The sequence below is a fragment of the Rhinatrema bivittatum genome, chromosome 4 (assembly GCF_901001135.1).
Source record: "Rhinatrema bivittatum chromosome 4, aRhiBiv1.1, whole genome shotgun sequence".
NCBI classification, from domain to species: Eukaryota; Metazoa; Chordata; class Amphibia; order Gymnophiona; family Rhinatrematidae; genus Rhinatrema; species Rhinatrema bivittatum.
Window position 1 is genome coordinate 409385237 of NC_042618.1, and position 18456 is coordinate 409403692.

The 18456-nt window shown below is 46.8% G+C and overlaps 1 protein-coding gene across 5 annotated transcripts in view; it reads left to right on the top strand.

Annotated features, from left to right (window-relative positions):
- CPNE9 (copine family member 9) overlaps positions 1-18456 on the top strand; it is a 221794-nt gene that overhangs the window by 80056 nt on the left and 123282 nt on the right. For all 5 annotated transcript variants that reach the window (XM_029601130.1, XM_029601127.1, XM_029601128.1 and 2 more), the window contains one exon: positions 17280-17356. In XM_029601130.1, the coding sequence (XP_029456990.1) occupies positions 17280-17356 (77 nt within the window). The remainder of the gene's footprint in view (positions 1-17279; positions 17357-18456) is intronic.

Sequence of the window (18456 nt, forward strand, 5' to 3'; positions counted from 1 at the left end):
CTGTGTGTGGCAGGCTCTCTCCAGCGTGGTGCAAGGGCTTTAGATACCCTAGACAAACTTTACAGCCTTGTGCTAGTGTCCCCCCTGCCCTTATCACATCAAATATTTTTTATATTTAAAAGAGATGTGAATCGGAACCGGAATCGGTTCGGATTCCAGTTCCGATTCACATGTGGGTTTTTTTGCATCGGGCCCAATCGCAGTTTTGTTTATTGGCTGCGCCTGAGCCGATAAACAAAAAACCCACCCCGACCCTTTAAAACTAACCCCTTAGCTTCCCCCACCCTCCCGACCCCCCAAAAAAAACTTTTTAGAGGTACCTGGTGGTCCAGTGGGGGTCCCGGGAGCGATCTCCCGCTCTGGGCCGTCCTCCCATTCCCGGGCCGTCGGCTGCCACTAATCAAAATGGCGCCAATGGCCCTTTGCCCTTACCATGTGACAGGGTATCCATGCCATTGGCCGGACCCTGTCACATGGTAGGAGCACTGGATGGCCGGCGCCATCTTGTGCTCCTAACATGTGACAGGGGCTGACCAATGGCACCGGTAGCCCATGTGACATAGTAAGGGCAAAGGCTATCGGTGCCATTTTGAATACTGGCAACCGACGGTCCGCGTGCAGGAGATCGCTCCTGGACCCCTGCTGGACTTTTGACAAGTCTTGTGGGGGTCAGGAGGGTCCCCCAAGACTTGCCAAAAGCCCCTGGTGGTTCAGCGGGGGTCCGGGAGCGATCTCCTGCACTCGGGCCATCGGCTGCCAGTAATCAAAATGGCACCGATAGCCTTTGCCCTTACTATGTCACAGGGGCTACCGGTGCCATTGGTTAGCCTCTGTCACATGGTAGGAGCACAAGATGGCGCCAGCCATCCAGTGTTCCTACCATGTGACAGGGTCCGGCCAATGGCACGGATACCCTGTCACATGGTAAGGGCAAAGGGCCTTCGGCGCCATTTTGATTAGTGGCAGCCGACGGCCCGGGAGCGGGAGGATGGCCCGGAGCGGGAGATCGGTCCCAGGACCCCCACTGGACCACCAGATACCTGTAAAAGGTTTTTGGGGGCGTCGGGAGGATGGGGGAAGCTAAGGGGTTAGTTTTAAAGGGTCAGGGTGGGTTTAGGGGTTATTTTTGTGTGCCGTTTTTCCCACCCTCCCCCAAAACGATAAGGGAACCCCCACGATCAATATCGTGGGGTTTTCCTATCATTTTTGGGGAGCCCCCGATTTCTGACGATTTTGAAAATATCGACGATATTTTCAATCATCCGAAGCCCGATTCACATCCCTAATATTTAACAACATGAACAACATTCAATAATATTTACATGAAAAAGGACATTAAGAGTACAGTCTTCTGAGGTAAAAATATCACAACCCTGCAAAAATCACACTTGCAATACATATGGTAGGGGTGTGCATTCGTTTTGAACTTAAATGGAAAACGCAACTTTTTTTTTTTTTTTAACTTAAAAAAGTGATGAGGCGTAAACGATCGGATTTCCAACTTATTCAACATAGCTATGTTGAATACGTTGGAAATCGTGATTGTTGATCTAAATAAAAATTTAAACCCCTCACCCTCCTTAATCCCCCCCCCCCAAGACTTACCAAAACTCCCCAAGCTGGCCAAAAGTTCCGTGAGGGTCCGGGAGCGGACGCGTGGGGAATCACGTGACATCCGCGTCACTCCGACGTGACGCCGACGTCACGTGGTCCATCGCGGTTCAGCTCCCGGACCCCTCGTTGGGCCCAAAATGGCGGCGCAGAATGGCGCCGGCTGAAGACAACACGATTCAATTGCAGGAGACCGTTCCGGACCGCTGCTGGACCCCCAGGTAATTTAAGGCATTTGGGGGGGGTTCGGGAGGGTGGGGGATTTAATTTAAAGGGTCGGGGGTGGGTTTTAGGGTGTTTTAGTGTGCCGGTTTTCCTGCCCTCCCCCTTCCCCCGATTTAGCTACGGACCGCCGCTGGACCCCCAGGTAATTTAAGGCATTTGGGGGGGTTCGGGAGGGTGGGGGATTTAATTTAAAGGGTCGGGGGTGGGTTTTAGGGTGTTTTAGTGTGCCGGTTTTCCTGCCCTCCCCCTTCCCCCGATTTAGCTACGGACCGCCGCTGGACCCCCAGGTAATTTAAGGCATTTGGGGGGCTTTCGGGAGGGTGGGGGATTTAATTTAAAGGGTCGGGGGTGGGTTTTAGGGGGTTTTAGTGTGCCGGTTCACGATTTTAACGATTTTCACGATACTCTAAACACCCAAACGGCGACGATACGATTCCCTCCCCCTCCCAGCCGAAATCGATCGTTAAGATGATCGAGGACACGATTCACATCTCTACTGTTTAATAAAAGAACTAGTGTGTTTCTGTCTCCATACTCTGAGCCTGACAGGTGGTCCCTCTTGGGATCTTCCCCCGGGGACGTGGTCATCTGCCACCAGCCCAAGGATCCACTCACAACTACTTCAAACATCAACAGATTGCTAACTCCATGGATCCGGCACAACTTAATGCCTTGCAGGCCATACTGGGCCTGGCCCAGCGCATTGTGGAGCAGCAAGACGCCTTGGAGAAACTTACTTCAGCGTTTCATCAGCTACACACACAGAAGGTTCAAGGCACAGCTTCCAACCAAGAAGGTCAGTTACAGGAGGTAACTTTAAAAACCGCTGTACCACTGGCGGCTCCAGTCCGCTTTTCCAGTAAAATTCAGACGGCCCGGGGCTTCTTAAACCAGTTCTGCATGCACTTTGCCTTACAGCCATCTTTATTTCCTACGGCTCTTTCCAAGACCACTTACATCCTTTCATACCTGGATGGTAGGACCTTGTCTTGGGCAACTACCTTGTGGGAGCACAAGGACCCCATTTTGCAGGACATAGAAGGATTTATGGACTTGCTTAAATCCATTTTTAATGACCCTGCTCAAACTGCTGTAGCTGGTTCTGCTTTGGTGGAATTGAAGCAAGGCAGCAGATCATTGGCTGAATTTGCCATCAAATTCAAAACTCTTGCGGCAGAACTCCGCTGGGACCCCAAATGTCTCAAGACACTCTTTTGCAGAGGCCTGGATACCCATTTAAAGACGAGCTGGCTGCTCGCGAAACACCTGACTCGCTGGACGAATTAGTAGCCTTGGCCACTCGGATTGATCACCGGCTCTGGGACAAGATGAAGGAACTCCAGCCTAAGGTGTTACCTGGGTTGAAACAGGCTAGTTCTATATCCGCACCTCGGATGGCTCCAGTAACTCTTGCTGCTAATAAAGAGGAACCGATGCAACTTGGTCATGGACATTTAACTTCCAAAGAAAGAAGACTTCGGAAAAAGCACGGCCTTAGCATGTACTGTGGTCATCCCGGCCATAATGTCTCTACATGCCTCATTCGTCCAGAAAACAGACAGGCCTAAGTCCTGCAGGAGGACTGTTCTTAGGCCATACCGCGCCCACTCCTCCGCTTTCTCTTCCAGTCTCTTGGACTCACGGACTGGTCACGGTTCAGACTTCTGCCCCGATGGACTCAGGGGCAGAAGGCAACTTCATTCTCAGGTGTCTAGTGGAAGAAGTGAGGAGTCCCTCCATCAAGCTGGAAGATCAATACTGTGTCATCTTTTGAAGTGGTCTATGGATGTTCCCCAACACCACCACTTTCACTGAAGCTCAGTGATGTCCCAGCAGCTTACTCCACCGCTGCTGATTTCCATACTCATACTCAGCGAATTTCCTTCAAACCTCAAGATCCACTTGTCATCAATGCAGAAGACAACTTAGATTCAAGTCGAAGGGGTTCTGGATGTTCGTAGAGAGGTATGCTTTTGAATACCTTCTGAAGTGGAAGGTTTCGGCCCCAAAGAAGATCTTGGGAGCCTCAGGCCTATATTCTGGACAAAGAGATGCTTCGTCAGTTCCACCTCGTGCATCCTTCTAAACCTAAGCCTGGTACCCAAAGAGGAAATTGCCCTTTGAAGGGGATACTGTTGCGACCGTCGCTGCCCGATGTCTCCACTACGCCCACCTTACCTCCTCGGCAACTCCCTCTTGCTCAAGTGGAAGGTTGGCTGCCGCAGCGTCATTCTGCCGACTCCCTCTGGCGTCCCCGGAGCGGCTCGACGCTGCAAACCGCCATGAGTCACAAGAGCCTAAGGGCGCATGTGTGGCGCAGCCTTGACTGATGTACCAGCAGTGGCATGAATCTCAGGGGCGTCCCCCTGAGATGACGTCATCAGTACCAGATATATAAGGTCTCAGAAATCGTTAACTAATTGAGTTAGCAAGGGTTACTCTACCTAAGCTGCTCTGCCTCCTCAGACTTACCAGGGGTACCCGCTCCTCGGGGGCCTCGCTCTCTCTTTGTTTTTTAGGTCACAGTCAGGAACTGGTACTCGCTCCTCGAGGGCGCATGTTCCCGGACTGGTTGCTGAATACTTATTCTGCCTGGAAGTCATGGCTGTCTACTACACCAGTGAGTCACCTTCTCTATCTCAGAGCTTTCCCTGGAACCAGGTACTCGCTCCTCGAGGGCCTAACTCATTCCAACTGGACTACTTCTAGAGACTATTGTGTGAGTGTTACCATCAAGGTTCTGTTCCTGAACTCTGCATACCCTGCCTACTCACTATATTCAGTTTCTCTACAGCTCAGTTATCCAGGATCTCTGTTCCAGTACCTGAGGGACTACAGCCCTGTCTGGCACTTCCAGCTCACTACTTCCACCTCTGGTGGTTCAATATACAGCTGTAAGGTCTTCCAGTCAAACTGGGGCCGTGTTCCTGGAGCCACGGAAGGCCCAAGACAACCGGGTGTATAGAATGCTCCAGGACATGAAAGGCCATCTGTTCGCGATGAAGGAGCCTAACCCTCAGCTGGGTGGATTCTGTGATGTGGGTCACATGACCCGGGAGGGGTTTCCCTTGAATCGAAGAGATGACCAGAGGAGCTGGAACACGGACCAGTGGGATCTTCAGGTGCTCCTACAATTTCTGCATAATGAAGATGCCGCCGGCGCCAGAGTCGACCAGGGCTAACGTATGAAACTCACCCGCTGGTGATGTTAGCGCCACTGGAGGTGCTGGTGATGTTAGGCCTAGGAAGAGACCTCCCTCAGGTCCTAGGCACGAGAGTTTTCCGATCGCGCAGGGCATGTGGCTATTCGGTGGCCTGCTGCGCCGCAATAAAAGCAGAGACCCTCCTTAATTCGCCGATGGCGCTCACAAGTGGACAGTTTTCCATGACCCAATTCCATGGGCTCGTCAGGCAGAGATCAGGGAGTTCCCGATCTACCCTTGGGCGAGGGCGAATGCCGAGGGCGTCTGGACAGAGTTGCGGCTTTGGGTGCTGTCTGGGCCTCTTGATGGCGCTTTTGGTGGCGCTGATCTATGCGCCCTGCCAAGTCGATCAAGGACTTCGGTATCTCTTGCCCCGCGAGCTCTTCCTTAATTCAGGGACTCAGCCCCTGAAAAAAGATGGTGTGTAGACATTCAGGGCCCCGAAGAGAGAGTCTGGAAGACTATGGCGTATTCAGCCAATGTCCTCGAACCTTGACGTAACTGCAGCAGCTTCGGCCCTGCAGAAACTTCTTGAGTTGGGTCCCCGAAGTTTATCCGGACCAACTCCCAGAACTCTCTTAGGTTCCTTAGAATGGGATCATCCCGTTCCCACAGAGGGGAAGCCCATTCTAGGGCCTTCAAGAAGAGCCAGGATAAAGGTGGTCTTGGTGGCATCATCAGGAAAGAGGCCAGCCTGCAGGCGGAAGTGCATATTGCACTGGTTAATGAAAACCCTGCAGGCCCGAGGTTCCCCAGACATACGTGGCAGTGTGGGCAGGCGGGTTACCGGACGACCCCCAGAAGCCGCAGGTGGAGATGGCAGCGTAGGATTCATAGGCCCCAACGCATCGAAGCGTTGGTTCAAGCTCTGCACTGAAGAAACCAGGGCATCCAGGGTTCTTTGCTGGTCCATCAGGCGCTGGGCCATTCCCGGAATGGCCTGGCGGGCAGATGCCTCTGCCGGGTCCATGGACTTGGCAATCTGTTATACTTGGGCTTGTGAATCCTTGGACTGACGGGAGGATGGTATACCTTAGGAGAAGATCCGTAGGTTCTCCCATCGGGTGGCGAGGCAGAGCAGGAGACGTGTCCAGCTGACCCTCGGCACTGGAGACTGAGGTGACTGTGGAGGCGGACGCAGAGACGAGAAGAGAGGAGCTGTGTCTTTGCCACTGGAAGTCTGCGGTCCCCCCAGGAGGAGCCCGTAGGGACCCAGACTGCTGGGACTTAGGTGGACCTTTGAGAGGTCAAGGAGTTCGGTGCAAGGGCTGATTGGAGCTTCACCCCAGGAAGCCCATGGTCCCCCCGGGAGGAGCCCTTAGGGACCCGGGCCGCTGGGACTTAGGTGGGCCCTTGGAGACGATGGTCAAGGTCACACACAGAGGGATCACCACTTGCCAGTCCGAAGTCAATACCAGGAATCACAACTAGCCGATCCGAAGTCAGGAACCAGGAACACCAAGACAAGACAGGAATGAGATTCCAAAGCACAGGAAGACTCACCGAAGCAAGCAGACCCGACGAACGAAGGACGTTGCCAAGTCAAAGAATGAGCAGAGGAAGCTGCCTTTTATACTTCCCCTGCTCTGGCTGATAGAGAACAGCTAAAGCTGATTAAAGGGATCAGGTCCCTTTAAATCAGCCAAGGAGGCACAGCCTCGCACCTAAGGATGGCGGCGGTCATCTTGAATTCCCACCGCGAAGGAGCAGGCTACTGGACGCCATGAGGGGGGAGCAGGAACGGCTCCCCCTGCGGCGAGCAGCATGGAGACCCGTGCCGGAGTGACGGGCCTCAGGTCAGGGCCTTCCCCCGGGACTCCTGCGGCAGTTTGCCGTCACGGGCAAGGTAGGGGACCGCGGTCGTGGCCTACCACAGCCGCGGAACACAACACCCACATTCTCCACTCTCTGCAAGGGCTGGTTATCAAGGGCAATCATTTCCCCAATGCTCCTGGTTACAACTTTTGAGGCTGCCTGCTTCCTACTCCGGGATAGCGTTACTGCACACCACCCCATTTCCTTCATGGTGGGTTGTCACTTCTGAAACATGGCAGGGGGCTGCTGGCCTGCCACCTGACTGCTAGAAGGGGTTGAGAGTGTGGGGTGACTCTGCTCCTTTTCAACCACTTTACGCTGCCTGGAAAAAGGGGTCCCCTGACTGGTACTGCCACCATCCCCAAAAGGCATTTCTGTTGTTGGGTGTTGCCTCTTCATATGATGCATCATGCCAAAATTAGATAGATGTCCCATTTGCTTGCCTCTGCTAATAGCTCTGCCTCAGTAATTACACTGAGCAAAACGTGGGTCTTCCATCACTTTAAAGTGGCTCCAGATTGCAGATATCTTTCGTGATCCCTTCTCTATAGCCTTCATGCATGATGCTGGCACTGGAGCTGAAGTAGTGGGTGCACTCTGAGAAGCAATGCCAGGGGTATCAGTCACATTCTGTGCCTGTGCTGACTGCTCTTCCTCCTAATCATCATCGGTTTCATCTCTCCCCTGCTGCACTGAAGTGGAGGCTAAGACAGGACTAACGAATCCTCCTAAACCTTCGTCAGCTATTACTTCTTCCATTTCTGATGATGAGAATACCACACAAAATGATTTGCCTTCAGAGAGAACCGCTGTCCCAATATGTGTGAGTCTGCAAATCTGGCTGCCCACAGGCACAGTACCTTGATGTGTGCACTAATGTAATGTATGTGCACACAACAAAGTTGTAACTACAAAAGAGGTCCACTGGGGATTTGGCTTCGGAGACCATCGCTGTCCCAATATATGTGAGTCTGCAAAACTACCCAGTGCCCACTGTTACTGATGCCCAGTGCACTGCCTTCTTGGATTAAAAGAGCACAGAGAGACAGTGAGTTCAATAAAAAAAAACGTCAATTATGCCAGTTAACAAAAAAGCCTGGCTTGGCACAGCAGCAAAATCGATGAAATATCTGTTTCAATGGCAATTCTATCAAACTAGCTAGAAATTGAATATATCTCCCACCCACAACACCCAAATGCTGCTTGCAACCTACCCCAGGGGGTAAAATTAGAAGCAAAATGCCACTGCTAGTGCTAGCAGCTTCTCTCAGTGGCACCGACAGAGATACCGTCTCAGATCAATTTAAAAAAGTGAGGTAAAAGAAAACAGGGCTAGATGGCACTGCAGCCAAATCGAACAAATATCTTTTTCTATCGAAGTAGCTAGCAATTGAATACAGATTTGATACACTCAGACTAGCTCTGAGTTCAGCCACCTCCCAGACCACCTCCCCACCATGAAAGTGCGTGGCACACCGCATGCTTCACGTATAAATAGTGCTGCGTCATCAGGAACAGCGTCACAGAGCACTGAGTGAGAGCGGCGATTGGCTGCATTACAAAAAATGCTTAGCTCTGATAGGTTGCATTCTGGTCTCCTTGCCAACCTGTCTGACCCACTCTAAGACAGGGCTGTGAGGTCACTTATGATTCACAGGAAAGGGCTGGTTTTTGCTATCTCCTATTTCAATCGGCCGCTAAGAAATCATTGCGAGCCAAAAGAATGAAACTAATGATATGCTTGTATTCGTGGGGGATCGCGATCCGTTTCGCGAACCCACAAATAGAACGGATAGGGATGTATACGTTGCGGATTGCCAATACATTGCAAACGAATGCACATCCCTATCTCATTATAGAACATCCCCTGTGTCAATTTATATGCAGAAAAAGGTATATGGTTAAACCTTTGACAAATATAAGACAAAAAAAAAAGGCCCATATACTCTTTGGAAAGTACTAATTTTATCTTCTGTACATGCAATAATCTGCTCAGGAGAGACAGTGATATTCATCAACTCATGCCAACTTCTGAACAAGTCCAATTGGACTGTCTTCCACTTTTTAGACGTTATCTGACCTATCTTAATGCAGCCCTGCACCATTGTCAGTCACATGACTTTACAATTCTCCTTTCGAGGTCAATAAAAAAGCCCATTCCAGTTGCTTATAATTTTCTCTTTCTGATGAAAATTCAGACATTCAGGTTAAATGTCAAGGAAAATGTTTACCACCTAGATTTATTCCACTGCATGCATAGCTGAGACTCTACGGTAGCTCTGCAGTGTAAGGAAATTCAAGAAGTTCATATTCATTTATGTTACAGGAAGCAACTATTTGATTAAGCTGATACACTCAGTTTTTTCTGATCACTCTTCATGAATCAGGGCATTTTTTAAAGGTATTATGGTTTTTGTTTTTGTTGTTTTTTTTAAATATAGCTAAAGGTTCTCCTCACAATAATTAATGGGTTCACTAATTAGAACTGTAGAGAAGAATCCATGCTTCCTGCCAGCGAGTAATGGGCTATATATCCTGCTTCTGGAGTCATGCCAAGTGATATCTGCACTAAGGCTGTATTATTGAAGTTAGACAGCTTCCTAACGCTGGCGTTAAGCATTCATTCCAGTATTCCACTAAGCATGGATGAATTAATTTTAATTTGCTCATCTTATCTCAAGATCATACAAGGAACAAATTATTAGCCACAAATTATTCGTATCATTACAGTGTAACTTGTTTGGCCTCTATAGAAACCATGCAAAGCAGAGCAATCCTCAGTGAGTCATCTTGTCCTCTGTGTGAACAGCTTTGCTTCATCAGTTCTTGGCATCTGTCCTTCTTGCAATGCCATGACCAAGACTCCCCTGCCTTCTGCTGGGACAAGTCTCTTACCTCCTGTATGAACTTCACATGCTGCAAGAGTGGACATTTTTCATCTTCAGAGGAAGTCCCTTTCACAAGTCCCCATGAGAGTGAGTTACCTTCACCCAGCAGGATTCTTTGTGTACTATATTACAGAGCATTCTCCTTACCCTCTGCAGCAGTTGATGTGCTCTCATTGGCTGAATGAAATGGCTTTATGCTGAAAGTATGGGGTCTCAGGAGATGTACTTTAGTAAATTACATCCTAATTGACTTTGACTGGGTTTCTCTCTCTCTTTCTGTCTGACTTTTTCTTTCAGGTTTTGCTTTAATGAGTTTTGCATTAAAAAAGGTAAAATTCATTACATGAAATGATAATAGTAACTTACCTGACTAGAGAGAAGGTAGCGAACCTCATACACTACCTAGATAAGATTTTAAAGAGTGCTGAGGAAGAGACAGCTGTCATGATCTATGTAGGTACCATAGAAGTGATGGCAGAAAAGGACCTTATGGCCCATCCAGTCTGCCCAGCAAGCTCTCATAGTTACCAGTTTCCCATACTTATCAGTTACTCAGACCACCAAGGTCAGGGCCCTTGTTGGTTATTGTTTGAGTCCATTTTCCCTCCCCCCCCCCTCCTGCCGTTGAAGCAGAGAGCAATGTTGGAGTTGTATCAGAAGCGTAGTATCAGGCTTTTTGGTTAAGGATAGTAACTGCCACATCAAGCAAGTTACCCCCATGCTTATTTGTTTTCCCAGACTGTACAGTTCAATGTCGTTGTTGTTGTCTGAATCCAATTCCTCTTTCCTCTTTGCCCCCTGCTGTTGAAGCAGCGAGCACTGATGGAGTTGCATCACAGTATGAAGGCTTATTTGTTAAGGGTAGTTATCCGCCACATCAGCAAGTTACCCCCATGCCTCTTACTTCATTCCCCTCCCCCTTGCCTTTAGGGATCCACAGTGATAATCCCATGCCCTTTTGAAATCTTGCACCATTTTGGTCTTCATCACTTCCTCCGTCAGGGAATTCCAGGCGTCCACCACCCTCTCTGTGAAGAAATATTTCCTGACATTGAGTCATCCTCCCCGGAGTTTTATTTCATGACCCTTAGTTCTATTGGATTCTTTCCAGTGGAAAAAATTTGTTGTTGATCGTGCATCATTAAAACCTTTCAAGTATCTGAAGGTCTGCATCATATCTCCACTGCACCTCCTCACCTCCAGAGTATACATATTTAGGTCCTTCAACCTCTCTTCATAAGTTATTTGATGGAGACTTCCCACCATTTTGGTCGCCCTTCTCTGGACCGCCTCCAACCTGTCTCTGTCCCTTTTGAGATATGGTCTCCAGAACTAAACATAGTTCTCCAGGTGAGGCCTCACCAAGGACCTGTACAAGGAGATTATCACTTCCTTTTTCTTACTAGATATTCCTCTCTCTATGCAGCCCAGCATTCTTCTGGCTTTAGCTATCGCCTTGTCACACTGCTTCGCCATCTTTAGATCGTTAGACACTATCACCCCAAGGTCTCTCTCCTGTTCCGTGCACAGCAGTGCTCCTCCCCCCATCGCATACAGTTCCTTTGGATTACCACATCCAGATGCATGACTCTACAGTTCTTGGTATTAAATCCCAGTTGCCATATTTTCGACCACTCTTCACCCTTCCTAAATCACGTCTCATTCTCTCCACTCCTTTCGGCATGTCTACTCTGTTGGAGATCTTAGTATCATCTGCAAATAGACAAACTTTACCTTCTTCTAACCATTCTGCAATGTCACTCACAACGACATTGAAACAATGATATAGGAAGATACAGGAGGGAGGTTCTGGGGGCAAAATTTAGGCTCTCATGTAGAAAACCAAAATCCAGAACCTCCAGGGTTGAATTCTCCAAAATGCAGGACCCTAGAGACAGGCCAAGCTCCAGAGGCTGAATGCATGGATTTATTTATTTTTTATATACCCACATTTGATCTGAGATATCACATTGGTTTGCTTACATTCAGATACTGTAGGTATTTCCCTATCCCCAGAGGGTTTACAAGCTAAGATTTGTACCTGAGGCAATAGAGGGTGATGTGACTTGCCCAAGGTCAGAAGGAGCAACAGTAGGACTCAAACCCTGGTTGCCTGGTTCATAGCCCACTGCGCTAACCACTAGGCTATTCCTCCTCCCCCTGATGGTGCAAGGAAGAGGATTTCAGACTTGTTAGAAAGTGGGTACTTGCTGGGTACTTGAAACTTAGATTGGCCACTGTTGGAAACAGGATGCTGGGCTTGATGGACCCTTGGTCTGACCCAGAATGGCATGTTCTTATGTTCTTTTTCTGTGGAAGGGGGAGCCTATTCCAAAAGGATGGGCTCCACCTTAACCAGAATGGAACCAGACTGCTGGTGCTAACTTTTAAAAAGGAGATAGAGCAGCTTATAAATTAAAATATATGAGAAAGTTGAAAGTCACTCAGCAGTGCATGGTTCCAGTGGAGCTATCTTTAAAGGACACTGGCAAACCAAAACTGTTAGAATGTCCTGCAAGAGTGGTGCTTGTAAAAGCTGAAAAACCCAGATGAATTTAAATGCAGAATACACAGATAAAAATGACTTCAAACTGCCTGTATCATCTGATAATAAGCAGGTCGTGAATACATATAAAAATAGAAATAGAAATAAAACTACTTTAAAATGTCTGTATGCAAATGCCAGAAGTCTGAAAAACAAGAATTGAGAGTTAGAATGCATGACACTAAAGGAAGATATAGATTATAATAGGCATCTCTGAGAGATGGTAGAAGAAGTTTAACCAATGGGACACTGTGATACCAGGGTACAAATTATATTGGCATGACATGGCAGATAAAATTGGTGGAGGGATGGCACTATATTTTAAGGATGGCATGGAGTCAAGCAGGATAAAAGTCTTGCAGGAGACCAACTTCACTCTGGAATCCTTATGGATAAAAATTCCAAGGATAAAAGGGAAGAGTGTGTAATGGGGATGTATTATCACCCACCTGGCCAGGATGAGGAAAGAGATTGCAGAATGCTAACAGACATTAGACTGGCTAGTAAAATGGGCAACATGATAATAATGGGAGACTTCAATTTCCCGAATATTGATTGGGTAAATGTCACATCTAGACGTGCAATGGAAGTAAAGTTCCTAGATGCCATCAATGATTGCTTCCTGCAGCAGTTGGTCATTGAATCAATGAGGAGGGGAACAATATTAGATCTAGCTTTCAGTGAACCTGGGACAAGAAATAAAGGTGGTGGAGCCACTTGGCAACAGTGATTACAATGTAATAAAATTTGATATAATCACTGGAGAGTGAATAGTTATTTATATTCTGCACATCAAAGCAGATTGCATTCAGGTACAGGACGTATTTCCCTATCCCCAGATGGCTTATAATCTAACACCTAGAAGCACTAAGCCGTGATGTTGTTTTTGCAGGAGGGGTCCCACCATCCCAGGGGATGTCACTGCAATAGTGGGGCCCCTGCCCTGAGAAAACATTGTGGCTCTAAGGTATGTTGTTTTGTCTCACAGCCAAAAATTGCAGGACAAAACAACGCGGTTTGCGGGCTTTAGGTGCGATGGCTGCCCCAACTTCAAGGTACTGCCATCGCCTTAAAGAGCCAGCTGCTGACACAAGCAAACAGTAAAAGTTGGGCGGGGGTCAGAGTTCACGCCTGGCTCAATCCAGGGCCATACTGGAAGCAGCCCCAATACCTCGAAGTGAAAAAAATAGATGAACCTTGACTCACAGCAATGGCCCCCAACCCTGTCCTCTCCAAATAAATAAGACCTCAACCCAAAGGTGTTAAGTTCAATCATTGGGGTTCAGGGGGATCTCCTACCTCAATAGTAAAGTAAACTCATAGGGCCCCCCTCTCCCCCAAAGGTATTAAGTTCAATCATTGGGGTTCAGTGTACCTTCAGGACATTTGTTAGCAATCCATGTTAAAAATTTGCAGGAGGCATGGACACTGTTTAAAATTACTATCCTTGAGGCCCAGATAAAATGTAGTCTGTGCATTAAAAAAGGTCGAAGGAACCTACTGCTAGTGTGGTTTCTTAGGTGAAAGAGGCAATTAACATCAAAAGGGCATCATTCAAAAAATGCAAAGTAGACCCAAATGAGGAAAATTGGGAAAAGCATAAGCACTAGTAAGTTAGATGTAAAAAAGTAAATAAGCAGACTAAGAAAGAATTTGCCATAGAGGAAAAAACACGTAATAACTCTTTTTTCAAGTATATTGGAGGAGTAGCCTAGTGGTTAGAGCAGTGAGTTGGACTCCAGGGTTTAAATCTTGCTGCTACTCCTTGTGACCTTGGGCAAATTACTTCACTCTCTAATTCCTCAGGTACAAACTTAAAATGAGAGCCCCTTTGGAGACAGCAAAATGCCTAGAGTACCTGAATGTAATCTGCTTTAAAGTGGAATCTAAATCTAAATGATAAATCAATAAAAAGCCTGTGAGAGAGTCAGTTTAGCTCCTAGATGACCAAGGGGTAGTTAGGGAGGTCAAGGAAATAGCAGAAAAACTAAATGAATTCTTTGCTTCTGTCTTTACTGACGAAGATGTCGGGATCATATCCACACCAGAAAAAGTTTTTGATGGTGATGACTCTGAGTGCCTAGATGGAATCACTGTGAAACTGAAGAATGTAATAACTCACATTGACAGACTAAAGATAGCAAATCACTGGGACTGGATGTACTCACCCCAGAATTCTGAAGGAACTCAAAACTGAAATTACAGACCTATTTCTGGTGATTTGCAAACTATCGTTTAAAAGAGTCACAGTCCCAGAAGACTAGACAGTGGCCAATGTGATGCCAATTTTTAAAAAGGCTCTAGTGGTGATCCCAGAAATTATAGACCAATGAGCCTGATGTTGGTGCTGAGCAAAATGGTCGGCGCTATCCTTAAAAACAAAATTACTGACCGCATAAATAGACATGGTTTAATGGGGGAGAGTCAGCATGGCTTTTGCAATGCCTTACCAATTTCCTAGATTTTTTTGAGGATGTAAGTAAAGATGCGGACAAAGGCGAGCCAGTTGATATAGTGTATTTGGATTTTCAGAAAGCACTTGACAAAGTCCCTCATGAGAGACTCCTCAGGAAATTGGGAGGTCATAGGATCAGAGGCAGTGTTCTATTATGGTTTGGAAATTGGGTAAAGACAGGAAACAGAGAGTAGAAGTAAATGGTCAGGTTTCCAAATGGTGAAAGATCCTTAGTGGAGTGCCCCCAGAGTCTGTACTGGGACCTGTGCTATTTAGCATATTCATAAATGATGTGGAGAAAGGAACAAAGAGTGAGGTGACCAAATTTGCATATGAAACAGCATTGTTTTGAGTTGTTAAAATGGCAGCAGATTGTGAAGAATTGCAGAAGGACCTTGTGAGACTAAGAGACTGGGCTTCTAAATGGCAGATGCAATTTAATGTGGACAAGTGCAAAGTAATGCAGGTAGGGAAAAATAATTCCTACTACAAGTACACAATGCTGGGTCCCTGATAGGCGTCATCACCCAGGAAAAGATTCTGGGAGTCCTTGAGAGCAATTCCTTGAAATCTTTGGCTCAGAGTTCAGCAGCAGTCAAAAAGAATGTTAGGAATTGTTTGGAAAGGAGTAGAGTACAAACATTGAGAATATCAGAATGCCTTTGTATAGATCAATGGTGCGACTGCACCTTGAATATTGTGTGCAGTTTTGGTCACCCCATCTCAAAATGGACATAGTGGATATAGAAAAGGTGCAGAGAAGGGTGACAAAAAATGATAAAGGGGATGGAAAAGCTCCCTTATGGAGAAAGGCTAAACAGATCAAGGCTCTTTAGCTTAGAAGAGAGACGACTGGGAGGGGATATGATTGAAATATATAAAATCATGAGTGGGGTGAAATGGGTAGGGAACAGTTAGTTACTCTTTCAAACAACAGTAGGACTAGGGGACACTCCTTGAAACTAGCAACCGGCAAATTTAAAACAAATCATAGGACGTATTTATTCTCTTAGCACACAATCCTATGGAAACAGTTGCCACAGGACATGGTCAAGGCAACTAACATATGGGCCGATTCACTAAAGTCCGCGGGAGAGCGGACGAACGCCCGCTCTCCCGGCACGCGCACAGGCCACTCGCCTGTGCGCACGATTCTGTATTTAAATTAGGTGGTGCAGTAGAAACGGGCAAAAGGAGGCGCTAGGGACACTAGCGCGTCCCTAGCGCCTCCTTTTGACCCGGAGCGGCGGCTGTCAGCGGGTTTGACAGCTGACGCTCAATTTTGCCGGCATCGGTTCTCGAGCCCGCTGATAGCCACGGGCTCGGAAACCTGACTCCAGCAAAATTGAGCGTCCAGTTTACAGCCCGACAGCCGCCGGCCCATTTAAAATTTTTTTTTTTAACTTTTTTTTTACTTTTCGGGACCTCTGACTTTAATATCGCCATGATATTAAATCGGAGGGTGCACAGAAAAGCAGTTTTTAATGCTTTTCTGTGCACTTTCCCAGTGCCGGCAGAAACTTGCGCCTACCTTTGGGTAGGCGCTAATTTCTTAAAGTAAATATGTGCGGCTTGGCTGCACATTTTACTTTCTGTATCGCGCGGGCATACCTAATAGGGCCATCAACATGCATTTGCATGTTGAGGGCGCTATTAGGTGCTGCGGGTTGGACGCGCATTTTCCACCCCTTACTGAATAAGGGGTAAGGGAAAATGCGCGTCCAAGGGCAGGTTAACAGTGCGCTCCATTGGAGCGCACTGTACTGTATCGGCCTGATAGTGGGGTTCAAAAGAGGATTGGACAGACGTGGGAAAACAAGGGCTTATCCCTGGCAGTGTGATACAAGAAATAGATCAACTATTGGGGATCTGATGAACTATTGATGAACTATTGGGGATGAACTATTGGGGATCTGATGAACTATTGGGGATCTGATGAACCCCAGTCTAATCTCCCAGACCAGGGCAACCTTTTCGTTACTTGTAAACCGGACTGATTTGTATTGCATACAGGAATTCCGGTATATAAAAATTAAAAATAAATAAATAAATAAATAAATATACTTGTGTCCTGGACTGGCCACTGTCAGAGACAGAATGCAGGGTCTGACCCAGCATGACACTTCTTATATTCTTATGTTCTTAATTACAGGTATTAATATAGGCCCATTAGAGGACCTAACAGATCAATAACAAATAAAGTAAGGAGAAGCAAATGAAACTCTCTGGCCTTTTCTATGTCCCAGCTTCCAGACCTGTCTCTCTCTTACCCTCGACCTGGACTCGATATTGATCCCGAATCTCTTTTATCCTACTGTTGCCACAGCTCTTTTCCTTAAAAAAAAACAAAAAAAAACTGTGATCCCAGTAGCTGGTTCTGAGGTCCTTTCTTTTAGATTAGGTTATGGCCTCGCTTCTCCTACTGCATGCATAAGCGCTGTGTAAATAAGCTTCACCCACGCTGGTTTGATTGAGGCAATGGTGTTAATAAGATGCGCGTACCACTGTATTCATAGGAAATGTTCTTTCTTGCTCAGGACTTCCTGGGTCAGACGTTCTGCACTTTGGGAGAGGTGATTGGGTCGCCCAGGAGCCGCCTTGAGAAGCCACTCACGTAAGTTCAAAACAAAAGAGCTTTTACTTTCAAGTGCATGCGACCCTGTAGGTGGTGGAAATGCCCTTTTTCTCTCCAATCACCCTAAGGAAGGTAACATTTCAACACTTCCTCAGTTCATGAAGATACCCGAAATGAGAGGAGACTGCAGGTTTACCTCCCCCCAACACACACACACACACACACACACACACACACACACACACTACTTCAATAATATGTTTGGTTAGAAAACCACAGAGAGGGAATAATTTCATTACTATAAAAAGAGAAATGTGATGCCCAAGGTGAAGCAAGTCCCATCGCGGGATCATCTCCTATCGGACAGGGAGGAAGGGGTGCTGGGGTAAGTCCTGTGGACATTTTTCTCTGCCTTTGCCACAGGTAAATCCCCAGCCTATTACCCCCCCTTAAAATCCCAGAACGACCCGAAAACGTGACCAACGCTGCACTGTGGGACTTGATGGTGGGGGTGTGCAACGGTGGTGAATCGTGTAAGTGAAAGAGTGGAACTTTTGGCTCTTCAAGGTACCCAAAATTCTATAGATTTTCAACAGAAATATGATTTTGTGCTAAAAAAAAGGTTGAGAAATTGGAAGAAAACGATCGTGAAAATCTGATTTTTAAAGCTGCGGTCGCCAAAGATAGTCAGTTCTTCGCAAGAAGATTAGAATCGTTAGAAAATGCCTCCAGATACCTAAATATAAGGATTCTTAATTTTCCTCGTGTTTTGGGAGAAAATCCATATATCTCCTTGAAGAGGTATCGGAAAGAGGTTCTTTGTTTTGATGAAGACCATTTGCCAGCTATTAATAAATGTTTCTTTTTACCTAAAGGGACTTCTGCAGCTAATAGAATAAATGTACAAGAAAATCTAACTGATTTCTTAGAGAACTCAGCAGCAGAAATAATAGACAGAGCTACTTTACTGGTCTCACTAATTTCGCTCCTAGATGTTCAATTAATAATGAAAAATTATTTTAGAAAATTTCCTACCATTTTTCATAGTGAAAATGTAAAAATTTTTCCTGATATATCTCCAATCACTCAAGGCAGGTGAAGGGAGTTTTTATCCCTTCGCCAGCAGGTCATTTCTTTGG